At 40.4% G+C, this 19,276-nt stretch overlaps 1 protein-coding gene across 1 annotated transcript; it reads right to left on the bottom strand.

The window, feature by feature from the left end:
- Positions 1-25: 25 nt before the first annotated feature.
- pitpnab (phosphatidylinositol transfer protein, alpha b) lies at positions 26-18,741 on the bottom strand. The gene is made up of 11 exons (XM_071898205.1): positions 18,615-18,741; positions 11,387-11,417; positions 4,245-4,390; positions 3,922-4,013; positions 2,991-2,998; positions 2,575-2,649; positions 1,727-1,810; positions 1,519-1,596; positions 938-1,048; positions 287-409; positions 26-113 (listed from the first exon to the last, which is right to left on the bottom strand). Exons 1-11 carry the CDS (start codon positions 18,629-18,631, stop codon positions 66-68), a joined length of 813 nt encoding a protein of 270 aa, XP_071754306.1. The 5' UTR covers positions 18,632-18,741; the 3' UTR covers positions 26-65.
- Between the last annotated feature and the right edge of the window lie 535 nt (positions 18,742-19,276).

The raw sequence follows: 19,276 nt of genomic DNA, 5'->3' as shown, positions 1-19,276 counted from the left end.
ATTCACACAAAATGCTTAATTTTCTCTCACCTGATGAGCAGCAGCATTCACGGTCCGACACAACCTCAGTCCTCTAGAGCCACCATCCCTTTCACTGGGTCCTTAACTCTCATCTAACACACACACACACAGCAAAATAGTAATGTTTTATCTCCAAGAGTTTATCTGCACTGATTTGTGAAAAAAACACGCATCTGCCAGGACCAAAAGAAATCAGATGTACAGGAATCTATCTCGACCTTTCTGGCCTCCTCTTCCTTGTCCTCCTCCATTTATCTTTGCTTACCTCATCTAGCTCCTTGCGTGTCTCCTCCTCCATACGACGAATGTCTTCCATGTTCAACTCGATCCACTTGTCGATCCAGCAGAACAGCTGACGGTGGAAGTTAGTGAACAGACGCTTCTCTTGCTGAGAATGAAAGAGAAGGAGAGAGATCAGACAGTGGTTTGGTGAAAGCAAACAAAACATTGCAGAAACACAGATTGAAATCAACTGAATTTGTAAGTGTGAATAATAAAATCATACTATTTTATTATATCCTGCAGTACCCCATTTGTCCACTAGAGGCTAGTGCAGGCCATATGTACAGCATGATGGTGAGCAGTACTTTTCCACTAATACCCTAAGCTGACAGCATTTCATGTACCGGATATAAGACAGTATGGCACAACAAACACACACACACACACACACACACACACACACACACACACTCACACACACACACACACACACACACAATTAAAATACTGTCCAGGACTGGGAAGGGGAATATTACTCACTTTTTTTACAAGATCGATGTTTGTTTGACCGTGTTGTTATAACTCCTCCTTAATTAGCAGCTGAACAAACCTGGGCCAGCAGTGTTTACCTGGCTACCATAAAGATCACGAAGTGGCAAACAGGAATATACCAGTTTCCAAACAGTGGACAAACCTTTTGAATGAAGTTCTCCACTTTATTTTGCAGGCCCCACCACTTGAATTTGACAGTGACCAGTTTGTAGGCACACATGTGTGGGCAGTCCGTCTTCTTAGGAAGCTCCTTCTGCAAGTGCATTCATAACATCAGCAAAAATGAATGGATATAATTGAGGAACAAATGTAAAGGAACAATTCATAGAGGTACAGAATTTAGCAATAATCTACGAGACGCTGTACTTTACAGTGATTTTCAAACAGCTAAGAAGGATTGTTAGGCATTTTTATAAAACAGCAGGAGAAATAATATGTTCAAAAAATATTTCATTTTTTATCAATTACATAATAATAAAATGTTTCTCTTTTACCAAGCAATACAGCTTTTGAAGAGTGGTAAACGCATAGTTGCTAAGCAACAAGTATCAGTATGAGTGGTGATTTTCTGTTTGTACATCAATATTAATAATAATTAACAGTTATGCGGTTGTAGGTGTGCGTTCATCATCTATTTTACAATGGCTTCAAAGGTTCAGAACAGTCTTTGATTTTAAATGTATTATAATAAAGTATAGAAACAGTTATAAAGAGACACTGTACCTTCCAGTCTGGTCCTAGAGGGCCTCGAGATGTCTTCATTGACTTGAACTTAGAGGGATCCTCCTCTGGCTTGTAGTCCTGGAGAGACAGAAGAGAAAAAAGAGGGATAAACAACAAGGACGAGGTGACATGAGAAAGATATCAACAGTGGTAAGAGAACTGGGCATTGTGATAGACTCTATTTGGATCTCAAGCTAAAAATCTTCACCTTAGGCTCCACTTGGGTCCTGTCCGCAATATCAATGTAGACTACATCCACCTTCTTCCAGGTTTCTGCATCAAGCCCATGTACCTGAAAGGGAACCATACAGCACAGTTAGATACAGACAAAACTCTCTGTAAAGCAGGCAGCCAACATACAACAGAGGCTTGCACACCAGGGTCAGAAATTAACAGGCTGGGGGCGAAATGCCTTTGAAAGTTCAGAAAATGCCTGTGAAATTAACAATGTGGGGGCGAAAAATGCCCCGAATAATTAGGAGTTCTATTTTTTTGCATTTCACCCTGTTCACATTGTATTTGTTGTCATATATTCACGCGTTATGTGACTACTGTCCCCTATGGGCCACTGTAGGTGATTGACCAGGGGATTGTTTCAGTGTGTTCTGGGAGAGAGTTTTTGATCAGAAAATGACTGAGCATGCAGCCTGAAGCAGTAGAAAATGTTGGCATCATGCAGCCAGCAGTAGAAGAAAATGGACAATCGACAAAAAATAAACCCAATATTGTAAAAACTCAACAATTGAGGCGTGGAAGACGGGCTGGTTGGGGACAAAGAGGGGAAAACCACATCATTCCCTTCTGGAAGGTCTGACACCAGTTTCCAGCAGTGGGAAAGTGTGGGACAGGTGGCATATTATGATTTAAAATAAAACAGATCCAAGTGGTACAAATTGAATGTTTATTTGCCAAAATGCAATGCAAATGTGTTATTTCCTGCAATAAGATTGACCCCGAAAAGCACCAAAATGCCCTTAAAAGTTAATTTCTTCCCTGATACGCGCACACACCCACACACATACACACACTCATCTCATCATAGTGGTTATTAATTACATTTTCAAGGTGTCCCAGGTCAGGTTTGTGCCATGTCTCAATCTTGATCAGGAAGTTATCTTTCATATATTCATTCTGCAGAGAAAAGAGTAATATCCTGAGTGAAGAGGGAACAATAATTCTGCAGAACACACACATGTATCCAAGTGCAAACCCATAAAACACAATGTACACTGGTCAGTCTCTTGCTCACTTCCACATACATGCATCAACACATGCAGACACACACACACACACACAGTAACAGTGTCTGTTTGACTGTCCCGGCTGCTCCAATTTCACTGGAACAGATCAGATTTCTTTCTCAACTTTCGGTTGCAGTCAAGACGTATCCCTCTGTAGGCATCAAGGTTTGGTATGTGCTTGTGTGTCAACACACATGAAATTGTACGTACAAGAGAGGGAAAGATACTTACAGTGATGACTGCAGAACCAGATGAAAGGTGGAAGACAGTGCAGGAATATACAGAGAGAGAGAAAAAAACGTTTAAAATAGAGTGGAGGAACTTTAAAACAGCATTCCAAGTATTAGACAATGTACTAAGGCCAACGAAAATGATCAAACAATATCTGACAATTCCTGGTCAGTGTGTGTGTGCGTGTAAATGTGTGTGTGTGGTGCTTGTGACTGTGCGTGTTTGCATGAGAGACGCCCGTCTGGCAGTGTGTGTAATCTCAGCTTGTAAGGCTCCAGTAACTGCACCCCGCCTCTCTCTGGACATACAGTAAATTATTCAACTACTCCTTCAAGGTGAGAGAGAGAGAGAGAGAGAGAGAGAGAGAGAGAGAGAGAGACAGAGAGAGAGAGAGGCAGACAGAGAGAGAGAGAGAGAGAGAGAGAGATGCCCAGAGGAAGGCAAGAACCCCGAGGCGGCAGTGACCTCCAAGTAATTTGGGTCAATTGTACGCGCACTATTTTAGGATTCAAGTACTGAATCTAAAGACAAGGTTTAGCATCAACATCAATATATATTTATACAGCAAACTTTACTTTTCAATTAGCTACTATTACATTAACAACAACAACAATTACCACTACTACTAGTATTACTACTACTACTGTTGAGTTGAGCATGACATTACAGTAATGTTGTCAGAGTTACGGGTTCGATTCCAACTGGGGCCACTCATAGTGAGAAATAATGTATGCACTAGAGCTTTAGATGAAAGCATTGAACAAATTGTATGTTACAACTAATAACATTAATTTTCATAATAATAGTTCTCCCCACAAAGCTGTGAAACCTGATGCTGTGTGCATTATTTGTGCTGGTAAGTCAGTGTGTGTGTGTGTGTGTGTGTGTGTGTGTGTGTCTGTGTATGTGTGTGTGTGTGTGCCATTGCCACCTGTGCGACAGTATGGATACGCATTCCAGGCCTTCTCGTGGATGTTGAGAGCCGATGCCGGGGCCAGCATTCTGACGAATGACGGCACTTTACTGCAGGAGAGGAGAGGAGAGCGAAGGAAGAGCATGTCCTTGGTTCTTTTATTGTGTAGAAAGCCCATTAACACCAGATGCATGGTAAGTGCATTATTTAGCTTTATAGTGAAGTTACTGTAATTAACCAGCTACGTGTCCACAAAAAAAACCCCAATCCCATTACTGTGAGCTTCCTGACCCTCGTTAGCATTTCACATGAAAGCGCAGCGCCGTCGGATGCCTGCTCACCTCTGCAAATGGTAGATTTTGTGTGTGTACTGTCCCTTCTCTCCATCTTTCTCGTAGGGCTCGTTCTTCAGCACCTCCACTCCTTCTCCTCCGCCCGTCTCGTTCTTACTGGCCTCAGCCACAGAATACAGCTGGCCGACCTGGTACTGAGAAAGACAAAACAGGTTGGAGAGAGATGGAAAGAGGTGTGATTAAAAGGAGAATGAAGTGAAGAGAGAAAAGGGGGGTGGGGGGGTGGGGGGGGCTGTAACTGTTTCCTTCAAAGCCTCCTCTTATCCATTTTGCACAACCAGTCTCATCCTGTAGGCTAGTGAGTTTACACCGGTCATTGTTAGTGGTGGTTCACTGTCACACAGACATATGGCTATCCCTTCTTTTTATTTTTTCATGTGTATTTCATCAGTCCATCCATTTCAATCTCATGTCATGACTATCAATCAGCCCACTGACTATAGTGGATTACTGATTTACTTCTTCTTCTGATCCTTCTGCTGATCGCTACCTTCTCTTTTCCTCTTCCCTGCTTCGTCTTAATCTCTCCCACAATCGCTTTACGCCCTCTTGCCCTCCCTCTCTCCCTCTTCTCAACAAAAGTCCTTTCAACCAAGTGATTTAAGGATCACCTTTTACGTTTTTTTCTGTCGCACCACTTTCCACCCTTCTCTCTTGTCCTGTTCTGTCCTGCTCAGTTCTTTCTCCTCTCATCCCTCTCTTGCTCTCTGCTCCCGGGTGTGCAGTGTGAGTGCTTTAACGCAGCACAAGGGCTCCTTTCATTTCTTAATCACCTCTAATCCACTGTGTAAAATCTGCACACAGCTCGACCATATTTACACATGCAGGCATCTATGCACGACACACACACACACACACACACGCAAATATGTGTGACCAGAGCAGGGAAACACATACAGTATTACAATGATGGAACATGTAGATGTTGTCAGAATTATTGTTTATCTTCCATACAGAGAGATTACAGATATTCACTGTACACCAAACCATGCTACCAAACAAATACTAATATCGCACAATAATGTGAAACATACCATCCTCTAAAATCAGACTGCGTGTCTGTTTTATGGGTTACATGTTTACACAAGATGTGCAACTAAGCAGCAGCTTTCCCTGTAGTCAGCCAATACGCTTCCTCTAACAGAGAAGCCTCACAGTCTCAGAATCACAGTGAATTAGACACAAGCTGTCTCCGACTCTGAAATGTTTCCCTGAGTTAAAAAAAAAAAGTAATTTTGAAGCAATTTATTTTGCAGTGAGAAAGCACCTAATTTGATACACTTATCATGTTTTGGTAGCTTTTTGGGTGGTAATTATGGCACCCAACACCTGAGTTGTACAAAACATCTCTCTAAGGGTCGGAAGGCTATCAAATGCACCCACCCACCCCACCACCCCCTCCCGAACCCCATTGTGAGCCCAATAGACAGTATTAACCACTTCCAAGCTGTGGTTTGGGATGTTGCTCCTTCAGCATTTCTAATGTACTCAATATGGTGGTATGTGTGGTATCTGGGATACCACACATGAGCCATTAATAATCCCAGACTCTAACCACCAGGTGACACTGTTCCTGCTATACTAGCCTTGCTATACTAACTTAAACTAATGTCTTCATGTGCAGTATAAATGCAGCATTATGCTGAGGAATTGAAAAGTTACTGGGAACTACTCAGGTAAAGGAAAGGCTTGGTCTTTTTAACATCTTGTGTCAAACCTTTCGGTTTATAATGGCTTATACCCTTTGAAAGTCTGGATCAGCTGGACCATTCCTGAAGAACCAGCAAAACATTCTGCTTACATCAGCTTCAATGGTTTTAAAGTTATGCTCACTCTTTACTATTTAACGTCCTCAACAGTATAAACTGTATCCCCAAAACACAATGTACCACAATGTGCCATAATTTCTGTTGGTTTGCTGCAATGTGTTTTTATTTTTTTATCCAGGGAGGGTTTTGCTGAGCAAAAATGCTATTTTTCTGCTCTACTCTGCCTCTCGTTCACACCTGGGAGCTGACCACTACAACCACAGTATCTACTGTTGGCCACAAAGCAGCTCTACTGGAGCAATGGGGGTTTAAACGCCCTCCTCAAGAAGGCCGTGACGATAGTTACTGAGGGACAGGAGAGTGTTGCTACTCATTTTTCCAGCCCACATTTCCCCAGCTAGCCTCTGAATCCAAACCAGTGACCTTCCAGTGACAAGCTTTCTTCCCTAACCTTTAGGCCACAGGTGCATTGCTGGTTAGGCTTTCTATTGGGTGGCGAGGTGGGTGGAAGTATGACTCATAGGTCCCATGGGTCATTTGTTCGTAGTACATTCAGTTTAATCCTCCATGAAAAAATGTCTACAAAGCCGCATTTACAAGAGACAAAAAATGATTTTTACAATCCAATCTATGTGAACGTTTCATCCAAACTTCATGAATCGCTGAATAAACAACAGTTTTCTAACAGAGCTGAACCAGCAGCGAGACCTTAAGAAGATGTTAATTTCCAAGGCAATAAATCTAAATGAATTACAAAACATATTCAATGCACAAATGTTCAACAAGTTTCTGGCTCATTCTAATCATCCAAATCCAGGGTCAAGACATCAATTTAACTACTGAATTTTAAGTAATAGGAAACATGTCTTTGGGTGAGACAGCAAGTTGTGGAATTGTTCAGCATTGGCAGAGGTTTGTGCTCTCTAGATTAAAAAGCGCCTGTTTCTGTTTGAGGCAGACTTTGTGTTCTTCTTACTAACAGTATGCAACATGTAGACATCAAGAGGAAAAACTCAGGGAGTGGTTTGTTAATTAAATTTAAATAAACATTCTGAACACTGCTCTGTCCTTTCCCCAGTGGCAACTATGACTGTAGTAACTGTGCTCAGTGCAACAATGTCAAAATGACACCCCTCGGTCAGCCATGTTCAAATAAGATTTTCCCCTCCGCTAATGACTTTCAGATGTCAGGAAAAATGACCAGAAAAATTACCAATGTGTCAGTCAACAGAAAAACATTATTCATAGAAATGACTGTTCACTTTAATAATGCCAAACATGACATTTCCACCTTTCAAAAGGTTACTCTTCTGCAGCAAGAGCATGGAAGACAGAAAGATACAGAGGAACTGCAGCATACACGTTTAAATGCTAAACTTGTATTTAACGTGGATGCTGTGATGCTGTTTTGCAAATAAGGAATATAACTGTGACCATGATGGTTTCTGGGGCGAACTCAATTACTGGACCCCCCTGGTCAGGGAGAGTGACAGAGCAACAGAGAGAAATTTGGAAAGTCAAATGTGGACAGGAGACTATTTCCCCCGAGTCAACCACAGGTCCCACAACACCCAACTGAATGAGTGTGGTCCAGGTGTCTGGTCTAGTCTAGTCTAGTCTTGTTTATTTGTATAGCCCCTTATCACAAGCATGTCTCAAAGGGCTTTACGTAGCATCATATACAGTATATGTCATATACATACTACATCATATATATATCTACACACATCATATAGGTTACATACTTCATATACATACTACACATCATTCTACTAGATTATATACATTATATATACGATACTACACAAACACAGCATGTCTTTGGACTGTGCAGCAAGGCCTCCTGGGTAAGAATGCTACACAAATAAAATTCAACTGTGCCTTGTGGGATGAGCCCATGTCCAGTTATAACAGGCCTAGAGACTTTCACGATAATAGTAACATGAAAAAAATACCCTTGAAGTAAAAAAAAAATAGCATTTGCATAATAGATTGTTAAATATAAAATAGATGAAAAGCAGGAAGTTCAATCCAGCATGTTCTCCACGGTGTTTCACCACAAAGCTTCAACAGCTGCAACAGTCCCATTCAAACAATACTCCCCACTGTGCAAACAAATTTTTTGTTCAAAGAGACTAATCAATAGTGTTAGATGCTCCCCATTGATAGTGATCATTATTATTTATACCATGTCCTGATGTAGGAAAAGCCGGAGTGCTGCTTAATTTTGTATAACTAAATGTCGCTCAGAACTTACCTAGGGTAGGACAAGAGGTCTAGATAAGAGGAAACAGGTCAAAAAAGGCATGCAGGACTGCTGCAAGCAACTAAAAAGATTTCCTGGAAGACAGCCTATGTGGGTCCACACTAATTTGTCCAAATGGTGGATCAACAGAAAACCTAAACAAAATGGAAAAACAGAGAGCTTAAACAAAATAGACCAAAACAAGGAAAACTGGATGCCGAAACGTGTAGTTTTTAGTAGCACAGACGTGGAGATGTGTCCTGTCACCAACAGCACAACACAACACTCTCCCCAGAAGTGATCAGGAAGTGTAAATGAATTCCTCTGGCCAGCACAGGTGATCCACATTCTCTATCTTGCCTCTGCAGAGAGGAGGCAAGACTTTAGCGCTTTTTAATTTGCATTCTTGTGTGTTCTTGTGTCCTACATGACACATTTTATGTAATATCTACTGGGAAGGTATCTGAGGACGGAAGACAGATAAATATCCTGGAAGTTTAGTTGCCAACCGAGGATGCATCGGAGGATGACTTGACGAGAACGAATGCATCACATCCAAACAGCTCTATAGTACAGAGCCAGTTGAATCAGCTGGTGAAGTGAAAACCTGTGTGTCTTAATAGATGGTCCAACAGCCCATCCAAAACTGTAAAAATGCTTTCTCTGTGCATGTACTTCACAGGCTCACACGTCTATTGGCACATTGCTTTCCAAGGTTGATTAAGTTTATTGTCACTTTGAGTCACATGTGGATAGTTGTCTTTTTCAACTCACCTTTAGTTTTTATTATTTTTATATATATATTATATATATATATATAATATTTTCTTTATTTAGACCAGTGTCCATTCACCTGCCATAGGGGGCCAAGAGTGCAGGTTTTCATTCCAACCAAACACTACACCACCAGATTTCAATATTTAGTTCCCCGCTCTCTGGTTGACATTGTCCTAATTACTGGAAGCAACTGGTGTACCTGCGTATCCTTGGCCCCCGATGGGACATGACTGTAGACCGCTGGTGTAGACAGAAAGCAGAGAGGGAGACAGAGGAGGGAAGACACAGGAGACAAAGCTCTGGTGGGATTGATCCAAGGGCAGAAGGGGCAGACATGTTTGTCCCAGGGGCAAGGAGCTTTACTCAACCATCTCTGTGGATAACATTTTAGTCTAATCATTTTTTATTAGTATGTTTCCAGTGTCTACTCAAGCCTACTGATTGGCAGGTACTACTGTTTCCAGGCATGTTGCTTTAGAGGAAATCCACTAGAGCTGCAACGATTAATCGATTAATCGATTAATCGATTAGTTGTCAACTATTAAATTAATCTCCAACTATTTTGATAATTGATTAATAGGTTTGAGTAATTTTTTAAGAAAAATAAGTCAAAATTCTCTGATTCCAGCTTCTTAAATGTGAATATTTTCTGGTTTCTTTACTCCTCTATGACAGTAAACTGAATATCTTTGGGTTGTGGACAAAACAAGACATTTGAGGATGTCATCTTGGGCTTTGGGAAACACTGATTGACATTTTTCACCATTTTCTGACATTTTATAGACCAAACAACTAATTGATTAATCGAGAAAATAATCGACAGATTAATCGAAAATGAAAATAATCGTTAGTTGCAGCCCTAAAATCCACCTCATAATGTGGAGCTATCGTTATCAATAAGGTTACAGGCAACAATAAAAGATAACAAACATTAACCAAATGTAGGCATACATCATAAATAAGCCAGAGGAAATACCAACTGAAGAAATCAGAAGGTTATATTGCTCCATGCAAGGCCTTTACCAACTTGGCTGTGAGTGTGAATGAAAATGAAAATGTTGTGCCTTCATTATATAGATGCTATAGTACAATCTAAGCAATCAGAAAATGTGTGGAGTTTTCAAGTCTCAAAATTGGTTTGTTGCAGTCCACTGACTTTTTGTTTTACTTTGCTACAGTACTAATGTGCCATATAGTATACAGTCATACAAAATATTAGGGACACTTACTCTTTTCATGAAGTACACTGATGAGGTGTAAAAGATAAAAGCCATTATCACTTATTGATGTCTCTTATTCTCTTATCAGATTTCTTTTTATCTATACCAGTCACAAAGGAAGGAGGGGATGTAGATAAAGAGAAGCAGACAAATTAAAGAAGGATTTTTTTTTGAGACGACTGAGATGTGGATTGTGCAAAAGGGGCTGCAACTCAATATCAGGAGGTTGTCCCTGATACTTTGTACATTGAGCATATATGACTATATGTGACAAATACATGAGTTTATAAAGAATATGTGAAGACCCATGTGACGTCTCATCCTATCTCCAGACGTTGGCCTGTTATATCTTTCAGCATCCTCCATTGGCTTTCATCCATACTTTAAACTGCTTGTAAAAATACATGCTTAAGAATGCAATAACTGCTCAAACACTCATTACAGCCTTTGTCAAATGCCTATATCAAAAGCAGGTCACTTCAACTCTGTGAGTACAAATAATGCATAAAAATGAGAGAGACGGCGAGGGGGGACACAGGGAGTCATGGAAGCAGTTTCAGGTAACTCATTTAGAATGCAGGACTGGGCTCCCACTGAATAGAATGACAAACTGCAATGGAAATGAGGATAACACGGGACAGAGAGACAAAGAGAGAGAGAGGGAAGGAAGGAGGACGGTGAAAGACTTTGCTGACTGTGTTGATTCAATGACCGCTCAGCCTGATTGGAACATGGTTTAGTATGATGGATATTCGTCAGAGTTGGAAAAGTCGTGATAACCAGTGGGAGGATATGTATCATACATGTAAAAGAAAATAGAAATATCTGTATGTATTAGAGGACACATCCATGTGTTTACATATGCACACAAGTACGTGTGAATAAAAAAAATAAAACCATATACAAAAGTCCAGTGGCCTGCACAAAAAAGAACAGCTTTCATAATGGCTGGCACTTGCTCTTCACTTTTCTAAATAAAGTGGACCAAAGAATCAGATAACAAAAGCTGAGCCTTGAGCCATTTTAGCAAACAGACAGACACACACACGCACACACACGCACACACACACACACACACACACACACACACACACTGAAATGTACTGAACTGAAACTTACCTCCTCCACAGAGATAGGAAGGATCACTCGACTGTAAAAGAAAGAAACAGGAGGGAAGTTACTTAAAAATCATCACTCATAAAATAACAACCAAACCAAACCAAACCCTCTGCTCCTCCTGACCACGGCCCGTTCTGCATCCACTTGCTGCCTGGGTTTTTAAGCTAAGCAGGTTTGATCCTGGTCTGTCCCTGAATGGGAGGCCAAATGTTGCTGGTAATGGAGTTGGAGGGTTAATTGGGACCGAGCATACTGAGATCTCTGTGGGTTTATCACCTTCCATAAGACTGAGCCCCATAACAAGTTGGGATTTTTGTCCTGCAATACTTATGATGGTATTGGAATTTTGTCATGGATAGCACATACACCGTAATACGCATTCATGGCTAGTAATCTGTGTATAAATTCACTCTGGTGGGCTCGTGAATGTCTGGTCTACGTCTCCTTCACTCTCATTCAAACCGATTACAATGGCAAAACAAAGTATGGAAACCCTCTTTTCCAATTTGTGTATGTTGTTTTGTTTTATTTGCAAGCAAAATTATATTGGGTTATAATATTTGGTCATATAAAGGATGATGTAATATGACAAACAATATCAAAAAGTTATAACTTCATTATGTACTTGGCAACAATGATCAAACATGTGGTCCCATGGTGAAAAAAAGTAAGTGAGGTTAATAGTTTTAACTCCCTGAACTGCTTAAAGCTATAATCAGTAAAGTAAACCATTAGATTACTAACACCAATTTATAATATACTGGTTATTTTCAGTTACTTTTAGATTACTTTGCCTCCAAAATGTCTAGAATACGAAGTTAAATGGCCAGTTTTCCTTCTATTTTAACTATAATTTGAATAACGTTATCACCATCTATACATCATTATTCACTATTGTTTAAAAATGATACCTGTCGATCATCTCAAAATCAAAATGTCTGTTTTCCCTCAAAATGTGATTGTGAATTCCAACAATTGATCACCTTTTTCCAAAGTATGTGTAATGCAATTATTATCTTTTACAAAGTATTTAATGAATTACAGCTGTTGGACTACTTCACTCCTGTTACACCTAAACTATTACGCTCCAACCTTCAACATCAATCAGGTTTCTCCAATGGAGGCAAATATGTTTTCAATGAAGAATTGATTTTGCTTCGCTGTGCTCTTATAAGGTTTGGCATACATTACAGCACAGTGATTGACTTGATCTTGTGGACCTGTGTAAGCAAACAAATCTATAATAATTACCTTACTGCATTCAGAATTCCCATTGACAATCTGTAATTCATCATGCATAAGTTGGCTATGATCATTTTCTCAGTGAACTCTATGATTAGCCTGGAGAAACCCTACAACTGAAGGACACATTTACAATATGAAGTGACAGTTTTTAACCGTTTAACTTGATACAGATTTGGGCATCAATTATCAGCAAACATACATGTTCTCTGGACCCTGTCAGACTACGCTTAAGCCAGACTGAGCCACAGCTGAAAGCCAATAGAGATTTGTTATAAGGAACTAATATGAGCTCTACATACACCAAAGCCAAAGTTGAAACAGTTATGGTCCAGACTTCCTCCCAAGCACTGTGATCAACTGTCACCATGCAGATAAACACTTCGCTAGTTACTGCAGGTAAAGGATTTTTCTCTCGATACTGAACAAAGAGTACACTGCTTTTACACAAGGGACACTAAATCTTCAATGTTTTTGCAAAGTAAATAATGACAAGGTTATTTGTATTATTTGCCATGGCACGTTATCCTTTATTTACAATAATTATGAGATGTAATTGGATTCCAAATCGAACAAAAACCAGCACATTAACTATGGGATTCACATACTTTGCCTTGCCACTGTAACACTGAGTCATCAGGAGAGAAAAGCTGATCTATTCTTTGCTGTTCTGAACAAAAATGATGTGTCATTTCTATGCTGCTGAGACACACACAAGAGAAACATGATGAACCTACTTCAGTCTCCCAGGACGAGGGGACAGATGAGGTGACTGAAATACAAAACATACAAACTACATCTATGACGAAAGGGGAAAACAATTCCTATTCCAACTAGAACAACAAACCTCCACCAACACTGAACCATTCTCCAACTTGCTATTACACCAAAAGCCATCAGTCCTATCACTTAAGTTATAAGTTACATGTATTTCTTGACACTGCAAACATCCTTATTTGGAATCAAGTCGCTATCTCCGTTCGTTTCTGGCTAAAAAACAATAATCGTCTAATGGTGGAAATTCCAAATCTGAATCTAAACTAAAGTCTAATCAGTTGTTTCTTGGCCCAAGGTCTATCTGTCCATCAAATTTAATGGAAATCCATTCATATGTTTTTGAGATTTCCTGCTGACAGACAGACAGACAGACAGACAGACAGACAGACAGACGGGCGGAAGCATAACCTCTTTGGTGGAGGTAGTTACACATCCCAAAATGTACATTTGGCAACCCTTGTCTCTCAGAAATATACTGCTAATTCAACTACTGTCCAATAACTCTAAGGAAGTAGGAAAAGCAGAAGTTCATGTTGCAGTTTCTCTGCAGCCAAGATCACAGGTAAAAATGAGATGTGAAGCCTGGTTTCAGGTCCTAGGTCTTAGTCTCAGCAGTTCTTTTAAAGGTTAGTAACAATTTCCAACAGATGTGATTTTAGACAAGGAAAAAGCCCTGTTTCAGACACATATTGATTTTCAATTTGATAGACTTCTAAAGAAGTAATTGCTTCTTTTATCAAGACTAAGCCAGGATGAGGTGCAGGATCAGCACCTTTTTGTTTTCCAGTGGAATACTGAGCAGCTGTTGTCTTTTTTGTGTTGGAGAGGAATGTGCAGATGTATTATAGCAACATGTACCCATTAGCAACCAACAAGGAAATTATTGGTTTTGTCTACATTTAAAACTCTCTATTTCTGGGGGCAGTGAAGCACTTCATGTAACTCTCAATTTCTCCAGTGGAGCTGCTAAGGGGCTGACAGCGGTTGTACTAGACAGTTCTCAGGTGTGAATGTTCAGTATGTGACTGTATGAGTGTGAAGCAAGGCGGTGCTGAAAAACAGCATGTTTCCACTGTTTAAAATAGAGTTTTTTTAAAATAGTGCTGCAGTGGCTAACTGACTAACAACTAACCGCATAGGTCACACATTACCAATATAATGATGGCAACCATGCCAGTGTGGCGGACTCTATGGACATTATTCACCATAATCTGTGGTTGGGTATGTTTAACACACGCAGTTATATTGTGTGCTTCTCAGGGTTAAGGAGACACGGTCCCTTTAAGAAAGTCTGGTTTTCTGAGTGACGTCAGCTAGACGTAGTGTTGTTGTGTTTTTGGGCGGCACGATGTAAATGGTCTAGCTCTAGGAGTTTCAAATAAATGACACACAAGTTGGTGTAGTCAACGAGAGAAGTTGTCCGTCTCCACATTCCTGCCACTTCTACACCAGCATCATTTAAAAAAGGGCCAATAGCAAATTTGCTTGGGTGCCAGCATGTTTACCTGTACCCAACTGAACTGTGCAACAAAAGATAATGGTAAAACATACAATACTGCGCCAATATGGGCATGGCATGATGCAACTGTGGAGTGAAAAAACAAAACAACAACAAAAAAAACATTCAAGACACAATTAAAAGTGATATATTTGAAAGGAGTCAAAATTGCCAGTGAAGTTGAATTTTGACTTTGAGTTGAATTTTGACTTTGAGTTTATAATGGAATATTCATCAGTTGACGCTGCATTTTAAACACTAAGATGCATGATGAAACAAACCCTTTTGCTGCTACATATATTATTTTCTCTTTAATTTTCATGTAGCCTATGTCTACATGTAGGGCATTCATATTTATGTAGCATAACGATTTACTCGATACGCACACTACAGTGTATCCCTGACTAATTAGACACATTAGTCGTCAATTTAAAAAACAGCAACAATTAATATAGTGATATCTTATCTAATGATCTGCTTATTCTTTCATTTTTCAGGTAACTGCACTGAAGAAAGGCTGGTGTCTACAAACTGTTTAGTTTAAAATGGTTTTAAGTGAGCTGCTGTTTTGATCTAAAATCATTTCATTTATCAGAATCCCCAAATTCCAACTGAACATTGCCTGTACATTGATAGATAAAATTCCATACTATGTTCTATATTTATGCTATGTGTATGGTAATCTTGTAACAAATCAAATAAATCCTTTATGGCAGACAGGTATCCATCAAAAGGAAGTGGAAGAAAGATAATCTAATATGCCAAAAGAGAACAGTTTAGTACAATGTAGAGTGATGGTTATTGTCACAAATTATACTGTGTAAATTCTGTGAAAATTTTACACCGGTTACCAGTTGTTGGTGCTGACAGAGAGTATTGGTGGCTTCCTGCTCCTGAAAAAAATGATTTAATAAGAGACTTGGAGAATAATTAGGTTATTAAAAAGAAGGCTTTGTTTACCTTTTTTTCCTGAAAAGCTTATAAAAAAGTATTTCTTTTTCATAAGTATTGTATTATTTTTTAAGGTTATGGAAAGTTTAGAAATTCTTTGTTTTCACAAATGAGACAATATAGCCTTGGTACAATTCATAGATACTAGATAGAAACCACTTCTATCATCCAGATGGAAGCAGCAGCTCAACACCTTCCACTGCCTCATTTTTCTGCTGGCAGCCATGTCTTTCGTCCTACATACTACATTCATGTAGCTTTGTTATTTGTTTTGTAACTGCATGATGTATGCCCAAATTCATGTAATCCTGCATCCCACTTGCCTCTGAATGTAATCTGGGTTGAGTCTAGTAAGCCAGACTTTGGATGGGAGACCAGATGCTGCAAGGAAAGCAGTGACAGTGAAAAATATTGTTGAATGTGCACTGACAATACTCTAACACATTATTATAGATGATTGAATTATTGTTATCTTCAAATTTCCTCTACACTAAAGTGCTGCAGAAATATTTGTCTGTAAACTATATAAGTTATTTACTACATATTATTTTACAATGTTCAGGTCTCCCAAAACAGGAGTTAGTCTTTGGTGTAGCTTAATGTAAGGTAAATCTTTAAACAGACTGAAATTTAAATAGGTGGTAGAATTTAGGTTGGAGTAAAACAAAGTCTAGAGTCACCTTAATACTCTCTCTCTCTCTCTCTCTCTCTCTCTCTCTCTCTCTCTCTTTCTCTCTCTCTCTGAAAATCTCCTTGGCCTAAAGGTCTTGACAGGAAGATCAGATGTCTTCGTGTTGCTTCAGAAAACAAACACCCCTCTCCTTTTCTCTCCTGCATTTCTCATCTATTCTGTCTTCCCATCTTCTCCTTTTTTTCAATCTATCTTGCTCTTTCACCGCTTCTCTTCCCTTCTTCTCATCACATTATGTGTTGTACTGCTAGGCTCCTGTAATGGCCTGCACCTACCAAAGCTCCTGGATCTGTTTCTGAGAAGGAAAAAAAAAGTGTCCAGGAGCGATTTAGGTCAGTGTTTCAGGTGAGCGCTGTGGTGTCAAAACTGGTTTAGCCTAAGAGAGGGAGGGACGCTCCTGTTAACCTGTCTGTGCTGTACTAGGACAGAGATAAATTCAGTGTCCCTTGTCCCTGCTTGACAATATCTAGGTGTCTCTGTGTGTGTGTGTGTGTGTGTGTGTGCGTGCAGGCCTATGTGTGTGCGTGTTGACAGTGTGCAAGTGGGTTCAGCATTTAATCGTGACCGATTTAATTAATTTCCAGGCAGCCTGCTGAGGCCCAGACTCTCCCTAATCACTTCAGATCTTTAGCCGAGCCATCATTCTGATCCTGAGCATTTTGTCCCGGGCCATTTATTGATTAAATACATGTGGTAAGAAATCAAGAAATGAATCATATGTGACGCATGTAGGGCCTATTCAAACTAGACTTTGACCGATATGGATTCTTTGAAGGCCAGTACTGATACGGATACTTTTGGATTGAAGCTGACAATCGCAGATGTATTCAGTATCTTTAAATGTTCCCATTTTCATGGCAAAAAAAAATACAAGGATTCAGCGTTTCCCCCTAGAATTTTAGTTTTGGCAGGGTGGAAAAGCCTCTGAAACAGCACTTAGACCATCATGGGATACTAAACCCACTGAAACCCATATGAAATCCTTTTAGGTGGGTTGTCAGCTCCTTAAGGCAAAGTGAGGCAGGTTTCACATGTTTTACTGACTGAAACCCCTCAGGAGTAAGAAAAAAAAGGAGACACTGACTGGCCTATATCCGATTTTCATTAGAAGGCCAATATCAGCCCAATACATCTGAAAACCAATCGGTCTCAGCCTGATTCACACCAACATATCGAATGGCTGATCTTGAACAGGCCTGTCAGTACAGTCTGTATCTCTACCACATATTGAGGCCCAATATGTTAAAAAAAAAAAAAAATCTTCCTTTACACATAAGCCCTTTTTTAAGCTACCCAGACTCCTCTGCTCAGCTGTCAAATTCTCAGGAATAGCCGAGCCAGTAGGTCTGTGGAAGTGGTGCGTCAAAACCTCGACATTTGCCTTTTTTTTTTTTGCCATGGCTTTCCACCCCCCCGCCCCATCCACCCCCCCATATCCCCCTCCGGTAGTGCATCCCTCAGCCCTGGGTCCTCCTACACCTCCTGCCTCTCCATCTCCATTCCTCCAGAGCGGAGGTAAATGCCGGAATGCCCCATCAGTCGTTTCACCTTCACCGCGCATCAATAACATGGCCACAGCGGCTTATAGAGGCTGGATGCTGGCACGGCACGGCACGGCGCGGCTTGCCTCTCATCACCGCACCGCACACCAGCCATCCCTCCCTCAGCACCACTCCTTTCAAACATCCGTCATTTGAACACTAGATGGAAGGGCAATGGTTTTATTTGCTAGAATGAAAGGCCCCGAATTCAAGGCTTGTGATGCAAATGTGAAGGACACAGCCATGCCTGCGAGCCGGCTGCTGATGCAAATACAGACGATGCTCTATGTGGCAAATATACTCTCGATTTATTCAATAAACGCGACAAGCGATGCAGTGTCGTGCGGATGAAAAAATGATGACGGACATGGAGTGAAAAGATGGGATGTCGACATAACCCTGGCTGCACTCTGGTAATTCCACACTCGGGCGACTGGCCACAATGTCAGCGCTGCGAAACCAGACGGATAAACGCACACACACGCTCTCCTCTCTCGCGCGCACACACACACTCACATAGGTACTTACAATTCCTTTATGAGCATTTTTTGGCGGTGCAATATATCCCAGAGGGAAATAGCTCAATACGGCTCCAGAAACAGGGTCGATCCCTCCCTCCGTTAGTCTCTTCTTTCTCCGTTTGCTTCTCTCCCACCTCTCCCCCTCTATGTCATTCTACCTCCACAGTCTCTTATTTTCTTCAAATTCACTTCCTGATCGGGGCCGCGGCGCGGCGTTGCTGTTGCGTGCAGCACTGAGGCCTGGACTACACACAGAAAAGGATGGTTCTGCACGGTTTTTTTTTTTTTGGTTGTGATATGGTGGCTCTTCATGGACACAATGACTCAAAGAATCCTCTGATTTGTTAAAATAATAATTAAAAGTATTTAGAATATATAGAACCCAATATGGATCTTGAAAACGTTACTTTAATTCTGCTGATTGACTGCCGATCTACTGATGAACAGCTCCTTCATTCTTAATGGGTTCTTTATGGCACCATAAGGGTTTTATGTAGAACAATTTGAACTCGGTGCTATGAAGAACCTTTCTGAAATGGTTCTTTATAACACCAAAATAGGCTGTGGTAGCCTACAAGCCTAAAAAACCTCTTTCTGGTACTATGCAGAACCCTTTTTACTAAGAGTGTACTACACCCTCTGTGTCATCGCAGTCACAGTGACGTGGAG

This window comes from Centroberyx gerrardi, chromosome 11 (genome assembly GCF_048128805.1).
Source record: "Centroberyx gerrardi isolate f3 chromosome 11, fCenGer3.hap1.cur.20231027, whole genome shotgun sequence".
In the NCBI taxonomy this organism is placed as follows: domain Eukaryota; kingdom Metazoa; phylum Chordata; class Actinopteri; order Beryciformes; family Berycidae; genus Centroberyx; species Centroberyx gerrardi.
This window is presented reverse-complemented; position numbering and strand designations above follow the sequence as displayed.